The 24827-nt window shown below is 37.6% G+C and overlaps 1 protein-coding gene across 3 annotated transcripts in view; it reads left to right on the plus strand.

Moving 5' to 3' along the window:
* WNK3 (WNK lysine deficient protein kinase 3) overlaps window positions 1-24827 on the plus strand; it is a gene marked incomplete at both ends in the record, with an annotated part of 137133 nt that overhangs the window by 14537 nt on the left and 97769 nt on the right. For 2 of the 3 annotated variants that reach the window (XM_081221803.1, XM_081221804.1), the window contains 8 exons: window positions 7496-7668; window positions 8444-8664; window positions 9583-9740; window positions 13187-13275; window positions 16691-16910; window positions 21904-22198; window positions 23015-23208; window positions 23301-23450. In XM_081221803.1, coding sequence (XP_081077929.1) covers window positions 7496-7668; window positions 8444-8664; window positions 9583-9740; window positions 13187-13275; window positions 16691-16910; window positions 21904-22198; window positions 23015-23208; window positions 23301-23450 — 1500 coding nt within the window. The remainder of the gene's footprint in view (window positions 1-7495; window positions 7669-8443; window positions 8665-9582; window positions 9741-13186; window positions 13276-16690; window positions 16911-21903; window positions 22199-23014; window positions 23209-23300; window positions 23451-24827) is intronic. The other variant, XM_081221805.1, reaches the window with a different exon arrangement.

The raw sequence follows: 24827 nt of genomic DNA on the forward strand, positions 1-24827 counted from the left end.
GCACAGGCTCCTCAGAAGGGGGGCGTGGACAGTGACCTGCACTTGCAAACAGGCCTCTTGGGGGCAGCAGCAGCAGCCCCAGCGTCCCACGCCAGTCTCTGCGGTCCACGTTTTTAGCTGCGGTTTGCGCCCATCTCTGGAGCTCCTTTCAGCAGCGCTCTTAATCCCTCTCCTCGCGCACCAGGAAACAAAGAGGGAAGAAAAAGTCTCTTGCCTCTTTGGCAAGTCCAGACTTTTTCCCGGACTGCCTCCCGGCTAGCCGTGGTGCACTAACCCCCTGCATGCTGTGTTCACACCGCCAACCCCATTCCTCTCCCTGCGCTCCATCCGAAGCCCGAGCCTCAGCTCCCAGCCCCGCCCGCCCCGGTGGGTGAGCAGACAAGCCTCTTGGGCTGGTGAGTGCTGGTCGGCACCGGTCCTCTGTGCGGAAATCTCTCCGATTTGCCCTCTGCACCCCTGTTGCTGTGCTCTCCTCTACGACTCCGAAGCTTTCCCCCTCCACCACCCGCAGTCTCCACCCGCGAAGGGGCTTCCTAGTGTGTGGAAACGTTTCCTCCTTCACGGCTCCCTGCCACTGTTGCAGGTCCCATCCCTATCGTTTTGTCTCTGTTTATTCTTTTTTCTTTTACCGTACCCTGGTACGTGGGGAGTTTCTTGCCTTTTGGGAGGTCTGAGGTCTTCTGCCAGCGTTCAGTGGGTGTTCTGTAGGAGTTGTTCCACGTGTAGATGTATTTCTGGTGTATCTCTGGGGAAGAAGGTGATCTGTACGTCTTACTCTTCCGCCATCTTCCCCGGAAGTCTATGCTAATATTTTAATCAGAGAACATTTATCAAAACTTAAGAAATTAGTATTAGTACATTACTATTAACTAAAGTAGAGAACTTGTTTGGATTTCACCAGTTTTCCTACTGGTGTTCTTTTTTCAATGGTATGATCCAGTTCAGGATCCCACATTGCATGTAGTTATATCCCTTTAGTCTTTTCCAATCTGTGACAGTTCTTCAATCTTTGTTTTTCATGATCTTGAACTTTTTTTCTTTTTTTTCATGATCTTGAACTTTTATTGAGTACTGCTCAGTTAGTTTGTAGAGTGTTCCCTAATTTGGGTTTGTCTTATGTTTTCACATGATTAGATTTAGGCTATGAATTTTGACAAAAATACCATAGAAATGATGTACCCTTCTCAGTGCATCATAGCAGGGGGTACATGATGTCGATATGGATTACTGGTTATGATAACCTTCATCATTTGGTTAGGGTGGTGTCTGATAGGTATTCTTTATTGTAAATTAATATTTTCCCTTTGTAGATTAATAAATATCTTGGGAATAGATACTTTGAGACTATGCAAATATCCATTTCTCCTCAAACTTTCCCTTATTATTTTTGCATCCATTGGTTTATTTTTCCTGTAATAAGTATTACTCTGGTGTTCTAATGATTATTTCCTATTTCCCACATTCCTTCTACATTTATTAATTGGAGTTACCTCTTAGTTTTATGTGGTCTCTTAAGTATGTCTGTTAAGTTTCTGAAAACCCAACAATCAGGGAAATTTGTCTTTGAGCAACTTTAGTATACCTTAAGTTATTAATAATGGTATCATACACTTTTGCATTTATCAAAATTAATATTAATTGAGTACTTATGCAGGTACTTAATTTGAATATTTTATTTAATCTTGCAATATTTATATGAGGTAGGGATGATTAGTTTTCAGGTGGTAGAAGTGAGGTTTAGAAACATTAAGTAACTTTCCCAAAGGGGTAGAGTAAGGATTTATAGTCCATCAATTGTATATTTAAAACACTTACATCGATGATTTAAGAATTTCCTCCTCATTACTTATTTGAGCAGATCACTCTTTCATGTTTTTAACAATTTTACAACAAATGATTTCTTAAATGGACACTGTTTAAAATAAGATTCTTTTTTTTCCCCCAAATGAGTTAGAACTTAATTTTGGGCTTCAGGACCAGCGTCAGAGACTCTAGTCTGAGAAATCATCATTCCTGTAAAATAAGGTTCTTAACATTGAACTAACTGCTGAAGCTCAAAGGGTACTAGTTAATGGTGTCATTTAAGGACACTCTCTGGCTTGGGGGCTCTGAGGAACAGTTTCATGGTTGGGTTGCCATGGTTCAATGTCTGGCCTTCACCGTTTGTCAGTGTCCAGAGGTGGTTGGACACGTTGGGGAGACTGACTTGTGCTTACTCAAATGCCTAGGTTTAGGACAGAAATTTATTAATTTAGAATGAATTAATGAATTAATTTTATCTGATATAGTTGTTAGGTCATATGGTCTAATTGGTCTGTAGGTTAGATACATGGGAAGCTAAATTATAATCAGAAGCTGGCTTAGTAAGTACAGAGTCAGAACAAAGGTACTAGATGTTCCTATGTGTCCTGCTAAAATAGCATACTGACTGAATGTACTGGGTGCTCAGGTCCTAACTGGATGAGGACATCCTCTTTGTTCAACAGTACTGGAAGACAAGTGAACCTGGTTATGTCTGTGGTTCATCCCCCTTTCCATATGTTATCTTTATCGCCATCGATGAGCACTTTTCTTTAGGTATTAATATATACCCTTGCTGTCTAAAAGCTTTAACATGCTCATATGGCCAAACTGTGATTATTATATGCTGATTTCTTGATTAATACTTTGATGTTACCCTTTACAAATTATAACTACCCTAGTGTGTGTTTATTTCATTTAGTTTTACACATATCTCTCCATGGACAGTGGTTTGTGAATGAGGTATCTGAGGTCATTACTGTGAATATTGTTTCTGAGAGGCAGAGCTTTGAACTAGGAAGTACTTGGGATTCATATTACAGAAGACCTAAGTTCCAGTTTGCCTGTGCCAGTTTGGTACCTTGGGCAAGCTAAGCAGTTTAGCATTTTGGAGCTTTACTTTTTCACTTTTTTTAAAAAGAAAAATATAATAAATATTTCTGATATCCAAAAAAAGAATAAGAATAACATAATGGAAATTGTGTACCTACTGTTCAGCTTGAGAAATAAAACATTGAGAATTAGAGATAATGCTTATAAAGCACATGGTACATGTTTGAGTATTCAATGTTAGTGATAAAATACTGAGTAACCTCATATTTATCCAGAATATTCATTGATATTTAAGAACCATTTTGAAGCCTTCATAGCATTCATCTTTATTTGAACAAGTTATTTTATAATACAGCTTTTATAACAATGTTGATGATTTTTTCCTTTTTTCACATTTGCAGAAACAGATCCACATAGCCTCTGACCTGGTTCTGTAGTTCATTGTTGGTGTTTGCATTAAGAGACATAGCTGATGACACCATAGTTTACCTTTTAGAAACTAAATGCTTCTTATCTTGAATAAATACATATGCAGGTTAGTCATGTTGGTATTGTGCCTTCTCTCAGGAAAGGTTTTGCATACATTTTTAGCATTCCGTATATTATAATAGATTAAGTGTTTAGTTAACATGAGGACAGTATTTCTTTTTAAAGAAGTGTGGAGTAGTCAAAATCTGTTTGGTAAATTTGTATTTGACCTCTATTATATTTATCAGCCATATAAGTTAATATTTGTAACACTGAAAAATTGATATTTGATACCATTTTTTGGTGACCTTACTACTGGAGACAGTAGATTTAGGGATCATTTTTGTAGACTATAATTTTCCGACTCTGTCAGCTCCATTAGCTGTCACTGCTCTCTAGTTTGCCTTTTGTGGTTCATCACTCCTTTCTTGAGTACGGACTCTACTCATTGGCGACGTGTGAAAATAACCTTATCAAAGTGGTTATCATTAATACAAGAGAGTGTGTGTGTGTGTGTGTGTCTGTGTGTCAATCTGTCTGTGTTTAAAGAAGGATTACTATAGTAGCTGAAAACTTTCCTCTGATTTTGGTGCTAGTTTGACAGGTTTACTTTCCTCTCACTGAATTAGAAGTGGACCTTTGAAGATCTTGGCCATACTTTTTTAGTGGACTTTACCTCCAGCATTATGTCTGGGACAGCAGTTGTAATTTTGTAAAGCTGTTTACTCTTAATACTGACTACTTTTGATCCATAGGATCAAAAGATAAAGTGGAGTAATTTAGTTTGGTACATGAAAGACTTGTGTTCTGCTAATTTAATCAGAATGCACCAAAATTTATTAATAATTATTCAGAGTAGATCTGCTGATCTATCATGAGAGGATGACTCGTAGCTAATTACAGGGACATTTAGGATTTATTAGTCATTTTAGGTTAGCTAGAAAAGCATAAACACTTTACTTGTTTCCAGCTCTCTTCTAAGTTTGTTGTTCCTTGCTTTTGTTCTTTGAGTTCCTTAACTCTTTTTTTTAGGCTTTAAAAAAAATTGAGATACATATTGCAATATGATCACTATAGTAATGTTAGTTAACACCTTTATCATGCATGTCACATATTTATCATTTCATTTTTGTGTTGAGAACAACCAAGATTTAGTCTATTAGGAACTTTGAAGTTTACCATACAGTATTGTTGACTATAATCACTATGCTGTATATTAGATCTCTAGAACTTATTTCTCTACTAGTTGTAAGTTTGTACCCTGAAATAACATTCCCCTACCCCTCAGCCCCTGGTAACTACTATTCTACTCTGATTTTACAAGTTCAGATTTTTAGACTCCACATATAAATGTATGATATTTGTAATTTGAAGGGATATCTGCATACCCATGTTCATTGCAGCATTCACAATAGCCAAGATATGGCAACAACCTGAGTGTCTGTCAACAGAAGAATGGGTAAAGTAGATGTGATGTGTATATGTATACAATGGAATATTATTCAGCCATGAGAAAGAAGGAAATCCTGCCATTTGTGACAACATAGAAAGACCTTTAAGACATTGTGCTCAGTGAGATGTCAGAGAAAGACAAATACTATAAGTTCCTTAACTCTTTTTAAAAATAAATTTTTATTGTGACAAAATGTACATAACATAAAATTTACCATTTTAACCAGTTTAAGTGTACAATTCAGTGGCATTAAGTACATTCACCCTCACTACCACCCATTTCCAGAACTTCTTCATCATCCCAAACTGAAACTCTGTACCCATTAAGCAATAACTCAGGTGTCCATCGACAGATGAATGGATAAAGATGTGGCACATATATACAATGGAATATTACTCAGCCATCAAAAGAAACGAAATTGAGTTATTTGTAGTGAGGTGGATGGACCTAGAGTCTGTCATACAGACTGAAATAAGTCAGAAACTTACTAACACATATATATGGAATCTAAAAACAAAAAAAAAGGTTCTGGGTCTTCCCTGGTGGCGCAGTGGTTGAGAGTCCGCCTGCTGATGCAGGGGACACGGGTCCAGGAAGATGCCACATGCCGCGGAGCGGCTAGGCCCGTGAGACATGGCCACTGAGCCTGCGCGTCCGGAGCCTGTGCTCCGCAACGGGAGAGGCCACAACAGTGAGAGGCCTGCGTACCACACACACAAAAAAAGGTTCTGATGAACTTAGGGGCAGGACAGGAATAAAGATGCAGATGTAGAGAATGGACTTGAGGACACGGAGAGGGGGAAGGGTAAGCTAGGACGAAGTAAGAGAGTAGCATTGACATATATACACTACCAAATGTAAAATAGATAGCTAGTGGGAAGCAGCTGCATAGCACAGGGAGATCAGCTCCGTGCTTTGTGACCACCTAGAGGGGTGGGATAGGGAGGGTGGGAGGGAGACACAAAAGGAAGGCGATATGGGGATATATGTATGTGTATAGCTGATTCACTTTGTTATACAGCAGGAACTAACACAACATTGTAAAGCAATTGTACTCCAATGAATATTAAAAAAAAATAATTAACAACTCCCCATTCCCCACTCTTCCCATCCCCTGGTAACCACTATTCTACTTTCTGTATCTATGAATTTGTCTATTCTAGGTATCTCATATAAGTGGAATCATGCAATATTTGTTCTTTTGTGTCTGGGTTATCTCACTTAGCATAATGTTTTCAAGATTCATCCATGCTGTAGCATGTATAAGAATTTCATTCCTTTTTAAGACTGAACTTGTATGTATATACCACACATGTTTTATCCACTTATCCATTGATGGACATTTGTATTGTGTCCATCTTTTGGCTATTATGAATAACACTGCTATGATATTAGTGTACGAATATCTGCTCAAGTCCCTGCTTTCAATTCTTTTTGGTATATACCTAGAAAGTGGGATTGCTGGATCATATTTCAGTTTTTTAGGAACTGCCATACTGTTTTCCATAGCGTTCATTTTACATTCCTGCCAGCAATGAACAAGGGTTCTATTTACTCCACATGTTTGCCAGTATTTGTTATTTTCTGTGTGTGTGTGTGTGTGTGTGTGTGTGTGTTTAATAGCCATCCTAATGGTGTGAAGTGGCATCTCATTCTGGATTTGATTTGCATTTCTCCAATGACTAGAGATGTTGAGCCTCTTTTTGTGTGCTTATTCACCATTTGTATTTCTATTTTGGAAAAATGTCCATTCAAGTCCTTTGCCAATTTTTGAATTGGGCTGTTATTGTTGTTGCTGTTGTTGTTGAGTGACAGGAGTTCTTTTATATATCTGAGTATTAATCCCTTATTAGATATAGAGTTGCAAATATTTTCTCCCATTCTGTAGATTGCCTTTTCACTGTCTTATAGTGCCTTTAATGTACAAGTTTTTAATTTTGATTAAGTTCAGTTTATATATTTTATCTTTTGTTGCCTGTGTGCTTTCACTTAAAAATTCATTGCTAAACCCAGTATCATGAATATTTTTCCCCTGTGTTTTCTTATAAAAGTTTTATAATTTTACCTCTTATGTTTATTAGGTCTTTGATGCATTTTGAGTTAATTTTTATATATGGTGTAAGGTAAGGGTAACCACTATTCTGCTCTCGGTTTTTACAAGTTCTTCATTCTTTTGCATATGGATACTCAGTTTCTCCAACCTGTTGTGAAGAGACAATCCTTTCTCTATTGAATGATCTTGACACCCTTGTCAAAAATCATCTATTTGACTATTTATACGAGGGATTATTTCTAGCTCTATAGTCTATTCCATTGATCTTTATGCCAGTATCACAGTGTTTTGATTACTATAGCTTTGTAGTAAGTTTTGAAGTCCAGAACTCCAACTTCCTTCTTTTTTCAAGATTGTTTTGGGGGCTCCCCTGGTGGTGCAGTGGTTGAGAGTCCGCCTGCCGATGCAGGGGACACAGGTTTGTGCCCCGGTCCGGGAAGATCCCACATGCCGCGGAGCGGCTGGGCCCGTGAGCCGTGGCCGCTGGGCCTGCGCGTCCGGAGCCTGTGCTCCGCAGCGGGAGAGACCACAACAGTGAGGGACCCGCGTACCGCAAACAAACAAACAAACAAACAAAAAATAAATAAATAAAGCACTCACTTGAGTGGTGTTAGAAATGTGCAAGAGAATTTCTAGACTTTAATTTGGAACTTGATCTTCCATTTTAGGACCGGAAATTAACCAAAGCTGAGCAGCAAAGGTTCAAGGAAGAAGCAGAGATGTTAAAGGGTCTCCAACATCCCAATATAGTTCGATTCTATGATTCCTGGGAGTCTATATTAAAAGGAAAGAAATGTATTGTATTAGTGACTGAACTTATGACATCAGGAACCTTAAAGACGTAAGTTGACCCTGAAAGTGCCAATGGAGTTTTATTTGGAAATAATTTTCAGGAGTCGCAAAAGTTGTTTGTAAAGTAACACTACTTGATTAAAGAATTTGTAGAATCTGAATCTAGTGACTATGTTTCAGGGCAGGTTAAAAAATTTGGATGTTAATGAAGTTTGTTAGAAAATACAATGTTGAGAAATTAATATTTGTGGGATATCATAGAATTTTAGAATTAGAAATCATTATGGAGATAATATAATGTCATTTTGTAGAAGATGATGAAAGGTTGGGGACGTGGCCAGACTCACATATCTAGTGAGCAGTACTATGTAATTATAGTCTATCGCTTTGTTTCTGACTACAGTATTTCATTTGATGGTATAACCACTTATTTGTGATTATTAAATGTGCGATGTACTTTTTCTGTTTCCTAGCATCTTTGCAGTAAAATTTTACATAGTTAAACCCTCTGATAACTCTATTTAAGCAGTTATTAGGAAGTAGAGAGGACTTTGTTTTTAAAATTTTGATGCCATTCCACAGAAGGTCACTCTGATTGGAATGATTCATGTTTTGAATTAAAAATGCTAAACTTAGTAGGATGTCTTCTCTAAGAATGAGGCTTTAGATTTAATAATTTTTTGTCATAACAGACAATAGAAGATAACTCAGTGATGGCAATCATAATATATACAGTATCAGCTAGCTTACATGATTTACCCTAATGTGCTTATACAGTAAGCTAGGTATGTTTGTTTACATGTGTTTTTTGTTTCTTTGTGTAGGTACTTAAAACGATTTAAAGTCATGAAACCAAAGGTCTTAAGGAGCTGGTGCAGGCAAATTTTAAAGGGGTTGCAGTTCTTGCACACTAGGACTCCTCCTATTATTCACCGGGATCTGAAGTGTGACAATATTTTCATCACGGGACCCACTGGATCTGTGAAGATTGGTGATCTAGGACTAGCCACCTTAATGCGCACATCATTTGCTAAAAGTGTCATTGGTGATTAACATTTTATAGTTTGTTGGTTGCGTAAAGACAGATTTTTAAAATTGTATGTTTAGAACGGGGATCAGCAAACCACAGCCTATGGGCCAAATTTGGCTTCACTGCCTAGTTTTGTAAATAAAGTTTTGTTGGAACACAGCCACACCCACTCATTTACATATTGTCTATGGTTGCTTTTTCACTACAGTGTCAGAGTTAATTAGTTGTGATAGAGCCCATGTGGATTACAAAGCCTGAAATATTTACTGTTTGGCCCTTTACAGAGAAATTTGCTGGCCCCTGGTCTAGAATGTGAATTTGCTTAGAAATATCTATTATATATTGACTGATTTTAGAGACATCCCAGTGTATTTCTTTTGTGATGTATTTAATATTATTGAAAGGTTCTGAGGACTTAAGAAAGAGGATTTACTACTTCAGAAAAATGTAAATAACAAAAAACTAGGATAGAAATAAAAACAGATTTTGGTAATCATTACCTAATTTTGAACATTGCAAATTGTACTTCATCAGTATGGAAAGCTAAAGAAATTAAGTTAAGGAAACTATATGTGTATATATATGTATATTATATGTATAAATATATATATATATATATATGTATAAATAAATAAATATATATATATATATATATATATATATATATATATATATATATATATATATATATATATATGCTTTTAGGGAGCAGAACTTAACTCAGGTAATCCTTATGGCAAAGGGAATGTTATCTTGGTGGATACATTTTTTTTTTTTGGTCACACTGCGTGGCTTGTGGGATTTTAGTTCCATGACCAGGGACTGAACCCCGGCCCTTGACAGTGAGAGTGCAGAGTCCTAACCACTGGACAGCCAGGGAATTCTCTACAGTTTTCTTTCTTTTAAAAAAAATGTGGTTGTGGTATTTTGTAGGCACTCCTGAGTTTATGGCCCCAGAGATGTATGAAGAGCACTACGATGAATCTGTGGACGTCTATGCTTTTGGAATGTGTATGCTAGAAATGGCTACTTCGGAGTACCCTTATTCTGAGTGCCAGAATGCAGCTCAAATATACCGTAAAGTAACTAGTGTAGGTATAACTTTATTCTTTTTACTTCACAAATTGCCACATTTCATGGTAAAGTAAACTTAGAAGTCGACTTAGTCAAACCTAATTTTGGTGTAAAGGAAGTATATTCCAATAAAAATTAATTTTAAAAAACCTAATTTGGGGGCTTCCCTGGTGGCTCAGTGGTTAAGAATCTGCCTGCCAATGCAGGGGACACGGGTTTGATCCCTGGCCTGGGAAGATCTCACATGCCACGGAGCAACTAAGCTCGTGCACCACAACTACTGAGCCTGCGCTCTAGACCCCGCGTGCCACAACTACTGAAGCCCATGTGCCTAGAGCCTATGTTCCGCAACAAGAGAAGCCACTGCAATGAGAAGCCCACGCACCGCAATGAAGAGTAGCCCCCGCTCACTGCAACTAGAAGCCCACGCACAGCAACGGAGACCCAACACAACCAAAAATAAAAACAGAAAATCCGAATTAAAACAAACAAACAGAAAACCTAATTTTGGTTTAGTTCTGTATAACAGTGCTAAATTTAACATAATTGTAATGAAACAAGCTTTAGATTTATGCTATATACCTATACTCAAATGGGGTCATATAAAATGCTCTGTATTAGTATCTTTGGGGAAAATGTACAGATATATCATCTATAGCCATTTGTTTGTAAAGAATTTTTAGGTATTTATTAGATGGATCTTATTTTCCAAAGCTACATAATAAAGATTGGCTAAATGGTTTTGAAGATTTCTTCTAGTTCTAGAAGCCTGATTATGAAGTGACATTCAATGGATACAGTATTTGGTTCCCTGCTATGAGTAATTTTTTGCATTAGAAATTACAAGGAATGCAAAGATGAGTAAGAAGTGTTTGCTACCTACAAAGAGCTTACATTTTTAGTAGGGCAATAATATAAACTCACAAATAACTATAAAAATAAGAAGATAGAAGTATAGTAAGGGAGGTAGAAGCAAAGTGTTAAGATTGTTGAAAATAGGTCCTTTCATATCCAGTTAGGTGGCTCAAGGTAGGCCACAAAAGAGATTGTTAGAGTGTTTCAGGTAACATACTAATAGGTACCATTTTAAAATACATAATATATGCCACATGCTTTTATCTTTATATTCCTACAAGATGGCACTGTCTTCAGTTTAGAAATGATGAGACTGAGAATCAGAGGTTGTGACCTGCCCAAGTTCACACAGCTACTAGTAATGGTGGATTTTGACCTCAAGTCTGACTTTAAAGGTTTGTTTAGGGAGACAATAAGAAATCCAGAATTCTATATGACAGATGACCTAGTTTCTCCAACAAATCAATTTCTTGAAAAAAAAAAAAGGGGAAGGGACTGTTACAGAATACAAGAGACTTAAAGTAGTGATGAGCTGGTAAATGTTTAACAACTGATTCTCTGAAAAAGAAAAAGCACTGATTTCTAGCATTTGCTAATTTCCTTGGTGTAAGTGCTCCCACCATGACTGATTTCAGGTCACCAATGTGACCTCACTTGAATGCAGGGTTAAGAAAGGGTGCAGAGTGGCACTCGTATAGTATTTCCACCATACGGATACAAAAGATGTAAACAACTGCAAGAGCATAAATAATAGTAAAATGTAGTAAAACAATCAAGGAGTTGTGTTTTCAGTATTACCTTGGCTCTTAATATAATTTATTTAATTGTAAGTTTATATAATTTAAATTTTATAAATGGATGTATTTAGCAATCAGCTTGTGCAATTCCTGAAAATGTAATAGTTGGCTCTTGTGAGCTGGTATGAGCCGGTTCCATTGCACCATACATGTAATGTATGGACTTTGTTTGCCTCCTGATTTGAACAGACCAACTTGTAAGAACACCTCATTTAGACAATTTGGAAAATTTGAGTATGGATTGGGTTTTAGATGATATTAAGCAATTATTGATAATTATTTTAGGTGGGATGATGACATGATATCTGTTAGAGATAGAAACTGGAGACTTTATGGGTGAAATGACATGATGCCTAGTATTTGCTTTAAAATATTCCAGGATAAAAGTGGTGTGGGAGTAGACAGCTGAAACGAGGTTAAGGAATGATGCTTGTTGTTGAAACTGGTGGTGATTACATGGGACTTCTACTTTTGAGTATGTTTGAAAATTTCTATAATAAACAGCTGAGAAAAAGAAATGGGGCTAGAATGCCCTTTTAGTTTGGGCCCATATATTGTACGACCACAAATAGAAAAGTCTTTACTTGATTTTGTAAGTTGCAGCTCCCCAATTATTTTCACCTAGGAGCAGAGAAAGGCAGTAATTATCCAGGGCTGGGGAGTGGGTAAGAGATCAGTGGAAAGGTCAAAGAGGGCTTTTTCTATAAGTAGAATAAAAAATTCCATTTTTTGTATGGTGATTTTATTCTTTTATATTCAGGTCACAAAAATGCCATATCACAATTCAGATTTCCATCTCTACTAAAGCTTCTTGAATTTGAGGCCCAAATTAACTCCTAATCTCACCAGATTTATCTAGGATATGGTACTTGGCTTTCTGATTCTGTATTCTGTGAGGTAGTGTGAAGACCCAGAACTAGATCTTAGATTGCCTTATTCCATGATAATTTTTCTATTATACCTTTCTGCTTATAGCTTAATTTTGAATTTTCTATTAAATGATGGCAATGTTCTTGTATTATTTTTTAAATCTAAAGCCCATAAATTAAGGGTAACAGAATATAAAATAAGTAGATTTAGGCAGCTAACAGTTATTATAAGAACGTTTTGAATTATCTGGACCTCATTAATTTGATATTAAATTTCTAGAACCTGATAATTAGCTTAAGGTTCTCAATATTTTGGTATTGTTTAAGGTTAAACATAATATAGATTTCTCAAAAGTTTATATATATATAACAATATATATATTTTATATATATATTTACTGATTGCTCATTGTGTCTAGCCATTCTAGAAGACTTTGAAATATTGATATGAAATGTTTGCGATAGAGAAGCCCTTGTTTTTTAATAACTGATTTTTCTGATTTCAAAAAAATACTTGTTTATTATATTTTACTAATTGGGGTTATACTGTATGTACATTTTGGGATCGTATTTTTTTTCCTACTTAATGTTGCAGCATGAGAATTCTCCACGTTATTAATTACTATGAGAACATGTTTAGTTTCCGTGTATTAGCATATGCATATATATGTATATCACATAATTTATGTAATATTACCTCTATTATTAGAGATTTAGATCATTTACAATTTTTCACTGTTATTTGTAGAGCTATGACAAAATCCTTGTCAAAAAGTTGTTAAAAAAAAAAAAAAAGTTGTTAAACTTATACTGTGTGTATATATTTATCTCATTTAAAATTTGAATATGGTTTACTGGTAAAAAATCATTATTTTAGTAATGATGTTGGCTTGGGCTTTCAGTTGCTTAATTTGTGACTAGAAACCGTTTTTCTTCTTCCAGGGTATAAAACCAGCCAGTTTCAATAAAGTCACTGATCCTGAAGTGAAAGAAATCATCGAGGGATGTATTCGTCAAAATAAATCTGAAAGGTGGGTGCATATGTAGTGAAATGACATAACTGATGGATGAATTTTTCTGTTATCTTGAGCTGGGTCTTTTTCCGACCTTTGAATCATGCTGGGTATGACTTTTCAGTGGAATCCAAACCATACTGACTAGAGTGAAGTGTATCAGTGCATCTTGTTTGCCATTTTAAACTGATATCATGTGCTAAATTTTCCTTGAACCGAAATTTGGGTTGTGTTTGTCTGTGTGTGTTGTGACAAGATCACCTTCAGCCATCAGTTTAACAGTCAGTGGGCCCCCCTCCCAGGTTAACTTGCTTCTAACAGTTGGTAGATAGTAGAGAGTTTCCTGCATTGTCACCTTCACGTAAGTACTTAAATGGTTTTTTATGATAGTTTAAGAAAAAATTTAACCATCAATTCACCTGATTTTTTTTTTTTTTTTTTTTTTTTTTTTTTTTTTTGCGGTAGGCGGGCCTCTCACTGTTGTGGCCTCTCCCCTTGCAGAGCACAGGCTCCGGATGCGCAGGCTCAGCAGCCATGGCTCACGGGCCTAGCCGCTCTGCGGCATGTGGGATCTTCCCAGACCGGGGCACGAACCCGTGTCCCCTGCATCGGCAGGCGGACTCTCAACCACTGCGCCACCAGGGAAGCCCCACCTGATGTTTTTTATTTGTCCATAATGTCCTGTGTCATGATAACGGTAAAGCTGATAGGGCTATTTTTGTTCAAGAAATAGTGTTCTAGATTTATTTCTATCACAATTTGTATTTTTCTTATGGACAATTCCTTTTAGTTTTAGCTTTTCCCTTTAATTTGAACTTTGGACAGTTGCTGACTCAAATTGCTTGGTTAGTGATTTGATTTTTACCTCCTTATTGATTATGATTAATAAGGTGATAGATCCTTTATAGAAATTATTTCCACCAGCATTTCACTGACTTTCTCCCATTTTTTTTAGTTATCTATCTAAGTTTAGTGTTGCATATCTGAAAATATAAAAAGTCACTAAGATAAAACCTGTTTAATTATAGCTTTATTACACAACATTCTTGGTGTTTGTGCCAACAGGCTATATTTATATATCTCTATATTTTAATTATGGTAAAATATAAATAACCTAAGAGTCGCCATTTTAATCATTTTAAAATGTACAATTCAGTGGCATTATGCACATTCACATTGTTGTACAACCATCACCACTATTTCCAGAACTTTCTCATCATCCCAAACAGAAACTCTGTGCCCATTAAACAGTAACTCCCCACTCCCTTTCCCCTCAACCCCTGCCAACCTCTATTCTACTTTGTCTCTACTTCTATGTAGGTACCTCATATAAGTAGAATCATAAAATATTTGTCCTTTTGCGTCTGGCTTATTTCACATAGCATAGTGTTTAAACGTTGATCCATGTTATAGCATGTATCAGAATTTCCTTTGTTTTTACGGTTGAATACTATTCCTTTGTGTGCTTGTGTTTGTGTGTGCGTGTGTGTGTGTATACACACACACACCACATTTTGTTTATCCATTCATCTGTTAATGGACACTTGGGTTATTTCTGCCTCTTGGCTATTGTGAATAATGCGGCATGAACATTGGTGAACAAGTATCTTCTTGAATCTCTGCTTTTAATTCTTTTTGGTATATACCTAGGAGTAGAATTACTGAATCATACAGTAATAATATATTTAATTTTTTGAAGAACCACTATATTTTTTCCATAGTGGCTGCATCATTTTGCATTCCTTCCAGCAATGTGCGATGGTTCCAGTTTCTCAGCGTCCTCACCAACACTTATTTTCCATTTTTTGTTAATAGGCATCCTAATGGGTATAAAGTGGCATCTTATTGTGGTTTTGATTTGCATTTCCCTAAGGACTAATAACGTTGAGCATCTTTCCATGTGCTTATTGGCCATTTGTATATCTTCTTTGGAGAAATGTCTATTCAAGTCCTTTGCCTTTTAAAAAAATTGAGTTGTTTATTTTGTTGTTGTTGTTTTTGAGTTGTAGTAATTTAGGCATGCTTTTTTTTAAGCTATGCTAAAACTACTGTGTTGAAGTAGCCATTTGAGTTTGGTTTCTGATTGTTGTTTGTACAGCATTTTAATTATGATCTATTACCAAAGAACACTGAAATATTCAAAAGGATTTATGGCACATTAGCGTTTTGGAAAGAGCACAGGCTTCCACAGCAGAATAAGATTCAAATCTGGACTCACACTTAGCCAGTGTGATCTTGAGAAACTTACTTTAGCTGTTCTTCAAAATAGGTATTCTTTTGGTAGTTAAGAAGATAATGAATGCATATAAAATACCTAACAGTAATAAGTATTTAATGAATGATATTGTCCGCTGCTACTGCAGTGGTTATTCCTTAGTAAAAATATCTAGGCAAAACTTTCATTGAGAAGCAGAGTGCTTAACTTGGTTGTACCTTCTTAAACACATCTCACCTTAGCCTTAAGACTAATTAGTCTGAGCAAGCTTGTTCTTTTTTATAAAACTGTCTTAGTTAAGTGTTTGTCTCTTGATCACTAAAAACGTAGAAGGTTGAAAATCCTCAACTTACAGGATACTGTGCTGTCAATATGCTTTATCTGTTTTAAATAGTGCAGGTGGGGCTTTCTACATACAAACTATGGAATATATCAGTTATAGCTCTCACTGGCCTGTAATATAGATAGATATTATTTATCTATTTTATAAGTTGGTCAAAGAAAAGGAAATTAACTCTCCCAGCTTATAAAAGAATCTTTTGAACTCTGTGCTTTTTTCTCTTCAGAGATGGTTAATCCCTAATATTAGGCTAGAGTTGTATCCATTATATGTATACTTTGGCCTAGGATACTGGACTTAAATACTTTAAGAAAACCGTGTGACTTTGCTGAACTGAATTACTTTCACCCATGGTGTTCCCTGAAGAGTGAAGTACACTGACTAGATTATTGTTAATAGAGTTAATGACTTCTATTTATAACATTTGTAAAAGTGTTTGAATTCCTAATTTACTTTAGAGTTTATATACCTCGAAGAGTTTTTTAGTTTCCTTTGCCAACAATGTGTTGTGTGAGTTTTAGTAACTTAAGCCAGTGGCTTAGGGAAGATACTCAGTCCATCTAACGTTTACTGCAGCACTTCTCTAATTATCTCTAGGCATACCTTTAGGTATGTTAAACTTGAGTATCTAGATATGTTACCGTTCATAATCCTTAATTAAGATCACTACAAATGCATGTTAGTTGGGATTTCTTTGCCTCCTTGGTAATAATAAATTGGATATAAGATTTGGTTTTTATAAAAAGGCAGATTAACGGTTTAATTAATAGAAAATTTTAAATCAGGTTGTTACTTTGACACAATTTTTACTAATTAAGTGCTCTATACCTTGTTTATGATTGGAAGAATTGATAACAGATTTGTATTTTGTTTATTAGGTTGTCTGTCAGGGACCTACTAAACCACGCATTTTTTGCTGAGGATACAGGACTAAGGGTGGAGTTAGCGGAGGAAGATGATTGCTCAAATTCATCTCTGGCTTTAAGGCTCTGGGTTGAAGACCCTAAAAAATTGAAAGGCAAGCATAAAGACAATGAAGCTATTGAATTCAGTTTCAATTTAGAAACAGATACACCTGAGGAAGTAGCGTATGAAATGGTAAGTGAATCCTACCACTGGCTTCCCCTCCCCTTATAGTATCAGGATTGACTCCTTTCTCATTCTGATTGCTTTCTTTCCTCTCATTTTCTTTATTTAAATTGTAATTTTATTGTGAAATATATCTCTACAACAGAGTATATTAAATTTGTATGTACAGTATAAAGAATAGTAAAACTCTACTTTTGTTAAGAAATAGAACACTACTGGAACTTTAGAAGCTACCTGTGTGCCCCTCCCCCACTTGCGTTCCTCTCCCTCATCACCACAGGTAATATCTACCCTGACTTTTGTGTTACTCATTCCTTTGCTCCTCATTATAGTTTACCTAAATAATATATATTATTTGTTTTGAAAACCAGAATGGCAATCACACACCTAGCTGGTTATTGAAGTTACTGTTAGGTGAAGATGCCCAGGAGGGGATAAGCTGAACAGTCTCTCAGTCATAGTCCGGCTCCAGCTTCCCTAAGAGTTTATGAGAGCCAAGTCTAGGGAGGTCATCGGGGTGAGGTCACATGTGAGTCCAGGGAAACACACATGGCTCACCACAGTCAGGGCACCAGAGGGCTGTTGTGCAGATCAGAAAAATTCGTTGTCTGGTAACAATATGGTTTGACGGGGAGTGGGCCCTTCTGACTTCTCTACTTCTCATCTCCTCATGACCCACTCCCCCCGCAAGAGTAGAAGACAGCAGATAAGTTCTGTTGGGTGGAATGTATGTCCATGCCCAATCCAGGCTGTGCAGTACTTGGAGGGAGGGGGTGCAGGAGCTTCGGCAGCATGTGGTCAAATTAGCAAACTCCAGATACTCTGAGCCAGGCTCACCTGGGTGTTCTGTCCTCAGGTTTAAAAGGAGTATCGGGCGCTTCCCTGGTGGCGCAGTGGTTAAGAATCCACCTGCCAATGCAGGGGACACGGGTTTGAGCCCTGATCCGGGAAGATTCCACATGCCACGGGGCAACTAAGCCCATGTGCCACCACTACTGAGCCTGCGCTCTAGACCCCGTGAGCCACAACTACTGAAGCCCGTGTGCCTAGAGCCTATGCTCCACAACAAGAGGAGCCACTGCAATGAGAAGCCCGTGCACTGCAACAAAGACCCAACGCAGCCAAAAATAAATAAATTAAAATAAATAAATAAAAGGAGTATGGGACATTGACAGTGGGTATCTTGGAGATGATAGCCTTTAACATGCCTATCTTTCTAGTCACATGGTTCTAATCTAGAATGATTGTCTTGGACATCTGCTACATAACTATCATACTGATCTTTCATTTTACTATCATTCTAGACTTCTCTGCCTCTCTCCTGTATTGGAATTCCTGTGTCCTAAATCCCATGGCTTTCTCTTTCTTTGCTTACCTTTTGTTTTAGTGGCCCACTTCCTCTGCCACCTTAAGAAAGGGTATATAGGAGGTAAATTCTTTGAGACTTGCATGTATTAAAAACATCTTTATTCTGTCTTCATATTTAATCGATTATTTGGCTGGCTAAGTCATTTTAGGTTGGCAATTTAAAAAATTTAAAGTCATTGCTCCATGATTTTCTAGCTTTCAGTATTGATATTGAGAAATACAAAGATGTTCTGTTTTCTGGATCTTTTGCATGTGATCCATTTTTTCCTCTCTGGAAGCTTGTAATATCTTCTCTTTCTTCTCAGGATTATAAAATTTCACAGTGTGTCTTGGTTGGGGTCTGTTTTCATCCACTGTGTTGCATACTCAGTGGACTCATGTCCTTTAGTTTCTGGGAAATTTCTTAAAAGTATTTTATTGTTGAGTTCTTTCCCTTTGTTTTCTCTTTCTAGAACTGCTATTATTTGGATGTTTGGCCTCTTGGACTGTTTCTCCAATGTTCTTTTCTATTTTCTATCTTTTTGTCTTTTTATTCTCCTTTCTGGAAGATATTGTCAACTTTATTTTCTAACTCTTCCATTGAGTTTTTCGTTTCTACTATCTTGTTTTTAATTTCAAGAGTTCCTTTTCATTTTTTTTGGTCTGTTCCTTTTTTAGAATAAACGTCTTGTTCTTTGTTTTGTGGATGTGATATTATGGCACCTCTCTGTAATTTTAGTGAAGAGAGTGTTTTTGACACTTTTTTTCTCCCTGCATAGTATCTTTTCTCCAAGTTGCTGGGGTTTTTTGGTTGGTTTTGTGCTCCATCTTCTTGTTAGAGGCTTTTCTCATATTTCTGGTTATTCTTGGCTGGCTGCTCATGATCAGTAGTAGGAGAATATTAGTTTTCTATTGCTGTATAGCAAGTTACCACAGATTTAGTGGGCTTAAAACAATACCCTTTTATTATTTCAGTTCCGTGGGTCAGAAGTCCTGGTAGGCTTTACTGGATTCTCTGCTTAGAGTCTCACAGGCTGAAATCAAGGTTTGGTGGCCTGGACTCTTAGCTGGAGGCTCTGGGAGAGAATCTGCTTTTGGGCTCAACCAGGTTGTTGACGGAGCTTAGTTCCATGCAGTTGTAAGACTAAGGTCTTCATTTCCTTTCTGGCTGTTAGCTGGGGGGTCACTCTTAGCTCCCAGGGACTGTTCTTCAGTCCTTTCACATGGCCCCACTCCATCTTCAAAGTCAGGAATGGCAAGTTTAATCCTTCACTAGCTGGTAAAAGGCTCACCCAGATCTTTCTGTCTTAAGGTCAATTGTGTATAGCTCAGTAATGGGAGTGATATCTCATCATATTCACATGTTTGAGGATTAGGATGGGACATCTTTGAGGGGCCATGATTTTGCCTACGACAGGGACTAACAAGCTGATTGGATGGTATGATTGCTTATGTCAGACTTGTTAACCTCTACTCTCAAGTATCTGGGTGGGCCAATAATTGGGGAATCTTTAACATAAATATTTGTGGGTCTTTCTTCTTGGATTGGACAGATTCTCCAGAGAAGCATCTTTCAATATCCTGCCTGGAGGGTAAGGATCTGGTTACTGGTATTTTGGTAGCCAAGTGGGGAAGAGGGCTGGGGGTTTCTGTGTATGGCATTCAGCATGCATATGGTCATTTAATCTTCTTGTTTTTGTTGTGGTAGCCATACCCTCAACTGTGCCTGGTGTTCCCTAGTCCAGATATGATCCTCTTTTACCCTCTCCAGAGAGCAACGTTACAGACTTCTTGGGTAGGGAAGAAGCAATCACCCAAAGGTGTGGACTGGAGGGTGAAGCACAGGGACCTAATACCTAACTACTTCTCAAAACCCTTTCACTTAGTCTTCCTTATTTTAGTCATCTCTTTTGACTTTACCCAATTCTGAAATACCTGGTACTGCCAGTTCCTGTGTGTTATGAGTATTATTCAATATAAATGGGAATGATTTTCAGCTTTCCCTGGTTCACTTTTTCAGGTCCACTAGGTCAGTTATTATCTATTTGTTTTCCACATCCCCAAATGTGCAAAACATTGTCTGTTGTTGCTGTTGCCTTTATTCTTTCTATCCTTGTGAGTTTATGACTTAAAAACCCATTTACTCTGGGAGTGTTTTTTGAACTTTGGGAGGGAGTGAAATTAAATATATGGATTCCATCTAACATTTTAATCATTTTTCAACTACGATGAAATTTCCCCGAGTCTGCAGACCCCCAAGATATGCTTTAAAAAACAGATTGTAGGGCTTCCCTGGTGGCGCAGTGGTTGAGAGTCCGCCTGCCAATGCAGGGGACACGGGTTCGTGCCCTGGTCTGGGAAGATCCCACATGCCGCGGAGCGGCTGGGCCCGTGAGCCATGGCTGCTGAGCCTGCACGTCCGGAGCCTGTGCTCCGCAACGGGAGAGGCCACAACAGTGAGAGGCCCGTGTACCGAAAAAATAAAATAAAATAAAATAAAAAACAGATTGTAGGACTGAGAATAATATGCCATGGCACCTCCTCAAGTCATTATCTCTGCTACTCAGCCCTGTTCCTTTCAGACAATAAGCCCTTAACTTCTCTTCTGTCACTCTTCTAACATCTAGTAAGATATAGCACTTTGCCATAAGCATACTTCCTCTGCCTAGAGTGTTGATCTCTGAACTTCATCTACCTCTCCCTCAAAAGCCTGCAAGTTCTTTCTTTTGTTTTAACCCAGGTCAGACTTTACCTTCCTCTGTGATACTTTCTCTGCTTTCACCAGAGAGGCTTGTGCTCCTTTAGGGCTTTTGCAGCAGCTCATTTCTACCTTTTATTTCATTTCATGTTTTTTTTTTAATTTTTATTTACTTTATTTATTTATTTTTGGCTGTGTTGGGTCTTTGTTGCCGTGCACGGGCTTTCTCTAGTTGTGGCGAGTGGGGGCTACTCTTCGTTGCGGTGCATGGGCTTCTCATTGCAGTGGCTTCTCTTGTTGTGGAGCATGGGCTCTAGGTGCTCAGGCTTCAGTAGTTGTGGCACGTGGGCTCAGTAGTTATGGCTCATGGGCTCTAGAGTGCAGGCTCAGTAGTTGTGGCGCACGGGCTTAGTTGCTCCGCGGCATGTGAGATCTTCCCCGACCAGGGCTCAAACCCATGTCCCCTGCCTTGGCAGGCAGATTCTTAACCACTGCGCCACCAGGGAAGTCCCTTATGTTGTTTTTATCCTTCTCTCACCACCAGCTTGTGTGTGCATATAGGACAAAGGACCAGCTTAGGCACTTATATGTCTCCAGAGCCCAATACTGGGCATATCGTAGACACTTACTGTTGTTGAATGAGGAAACCTTTTTAATGTTTCGCAAAACTTAATGGCAGTCATAAATTACCTGTAATAAGACTGCATGTGTTGAAATATCAAGCTATTTGTTTGTTTTTGTTTTAAACCAGAATTATTTCAACAATGCTTGGTAATAGTGTTGTTTTTCATACTAAAGGCTCTGGCATTTATGCATGTCTGATTAAGAAAGAACATAGAAACAAATTAACTGTTATTTAATAGCATTTGGAATTTGGGGGCAGAAAGTAACTCTTCTAGTAAAAAATTAAAGTAAAAATCATAAAGATGTGGTTTGCTTATTATGTTTTGTTTGTAGGTCAAGTCAGGATTCTTCCATGAAAGTGATTCCAAAGCTGTTGCTAAGTCCATTAGAGACCGGGTGACACTGATAAAGAAGACAAGGGAGAAGAAGCCAGCTGGCTGTTTGGAAGAACGCAGAGATTCCCAGTGCAAGTCTGTGGGGAATGTACTCCCTCAGCCCCAAAATACAGCTTTGCCCCCTCCGCCTGCTCAGCACAGCGGGGCTGAATGTGAAGAAACTGAAGTTGATCAACATGTGCGACAACAGCTTCTGCAAAGAAAACCACAACAGCATTGCTCCTCTGTTACAGGTAACAGTTATAATTTATAAAAGGAAATGTGTAATTGTATTCCCTTATCTTTAAATAGTACTTTTGTATATTTCAAAGCATTTTGTTATCTATCATTTCATTAATCCTTTTACAAAATCCCTGAAATAGGCAAACCAGATAGTTTCCTTATTTTAAAATTAAGAAACTGTTCTGTTAAGTGACTTGTCCAAGGTACTAGTTGAATAAGGATTATAATCTTTTTACCATTTTTAAGGGTCTAATGGTAAATCCTTTAGTAAAGAAGATATGCAACTAAAGATAGAATTTATTCTTCAAGAGGGAATTTTCTAGACTTTAAGAACTTTTGTATTTTAGACCCAAGTATAAAATTAACACAGTTTCTCTAATATTTCTGCTGTAATGCATTCTCTTCTCTAGAAGGACACAGTATTTTCGTAGTAATAACCAGTTGTTCCATAAAGGCAGTATTATCTTCTAGCCAGGTTCTAGGAGAATGAGAATATGCTACCTAGATTTTACTGAAATCCTAATGGCAAACAAAGATTAGTTACGATATGCATGAAATGGCCAGCAAATCGAGTTGACTTTTATGTGATTCTTTGCTTGTAGGTTTGCTTTACTAAGAATATTTTAGTTATACCACGTTATCAACATGGAGAGTTTACATGATGGTTTTTTATTAATTCTGCAGTGTACATATTTTATTTGAAGCTGTTTCAGGTTGTCAGAGTAAAAAAGAAAAAAATTAAAGAAACACTTACCATTTCCTATGCTATTTGGACCTTGTGTTTCAAGTTTTTCCCTTCTACCTATCACTTGTTTTCTTTGCCGTAGGTGACAGTTTGTCTGAGGCAGGAGCTGGATCAGTTATACATTCAGATACTTCAAATCAGCCCAGTACCGTCTATTCCTCAGACCAGATGATGGGCTCTCAAATCGTTTCTAACAACCCACAGGCTGAAATAAATGTTCCAGGGAAAATTTATCCATCCCAGCAGCTAGTGGGACATTACCAGCAGATTTCAGGGGTGAGGTGAAGTGTTAAATATATTTTAAATATATAATCAGTATATTTACTGTAAATGGGAGAGTTTATCTTTAATCTTTTTGTTTTTAACAGTTGCCGAAGCAGCCAAAGCTGACTCAGCCCCAAGTTTTGCCTTTGCTTCAAGGTCAGTCCACTGTTCTGCCTGTTCATGTCCTTGGATCTCCACTTGTCTCACAACTCCAGTTTTTGCCACTAAGTGTCCCAAAGGTCTCACAGGTAAAGGTAAGATACATTTTAGAGGTTCCATATTCAATTAAACTTATTTAACACTGCCTAGGTTTTCTGACAGGCAAAGGCTCTCTTTCATAAATTCATCCTAGTTTGTATAAAAGTCACTGAAAGCTAAAAGTTGTTTATACTTTCCTTCACTTAAGACATTCTTCTTGAGGATGTGTCTAACATTGTGTAACTAGAATCTTGAGACACTGCTTGTATAATTGGAAGAGAAACTGAGAACTCCATATACGGATAAAAAAGTTTATTTAGGGGACTTTCCTGGTGGCGCAGTGGTTAAGAATCCACCTGCCAGGGCTTCCCTGGTGGCACAGTGGTTAAGAATCCTCCTGCCAATGCAGGGGACACAGGTTCGAGCCCTGGTCCAGGAAGATCCCACATGCCGTGGAGCAACTAAGCCCATGCGCCACAACTACTGAGCCTGTGCTCTAGAGCCCTCAAGCCACAACTACTGAGCCTGCACACCACAACTACTGAAGCCCGTGCGCCTGGAGCCTGTGCTTTGCAACAAGAGAAGCCACTGCAATGAGAAGCCCGTGTGCCGCAACGAAGAGTAGCCCCCACTCGCTGCAACTAGAGAAAAGCCTGCGCACAGCAACAAAGACCTGACGCAGCCAAACATAAATACATAAATTAAAAAAAATTATTTAGGACTCAGATCCCTTTTTATGGTTTGTTTTTTATATTGGACTTTTCCAGCCTGGTTTGAATGTAGAGGGATGTCTTTGGTAGTTAAGTAGAAATAGTATTTCATAGACTCTTATAATTTTAAGCACTTTCATCTAAATTCTTGACTCTTTTGGTTCACGTTTATTTCTGTAGGAGAAATAAGTGTTTTTGTCATTTAGACTCTCAAAGTCAACGGTACTCATTTCTGACAAAGAGTACACAGTCTTTGTGAGAGTTCATATATCAAGACTATATCCTGGTTTCCTAGGTCATGGACTCTGGATACATGGTTGGGCTTTTCTTTGCCATCCCATTTTCTTTCCTCAACCCTACCATCCCCTGTGTGTGTCTTCTCTCTTTGGGAATGAGTTGGTCTGAGCTCCTAGGCATTCTCTGTATATGATTTAGTTAGCAGCTGGTGATCTGTTGCTTTTAAGAGATTGGTATATAGTCAGTCATAGTTCATCAACAAACTTTTAATGACTATCATCTCTGGGGATATAAAATGAGATAAAATATGGTCCTTGCCCTGAAGAACTCACAGACTTGTAGGGGAAAACATACATGTACTTGACAAATGCCAGATGCATTTAAAATCTGCTGGGGGTATATTTAATCTGATATGGTTGACAGTGCATGGTGTTTGGCTAGTATTTGTAGCTTATATGGTATATGTTCATACCTGAGCTCATGTTG

The sequence above is a fragment of the Mesoplodon bidens genome (genome assembly GCF_964165515.1).
Source record: "Mesoplodon bidens genome assembly, chromosome: X".
Classification (NCBI taxonomy): Eukaryota; Metazoa; Chordata; class Mammalia; order Artiodactyla; family Ziphiidae; genus Mesoplodon; species Mesoplodon bidens.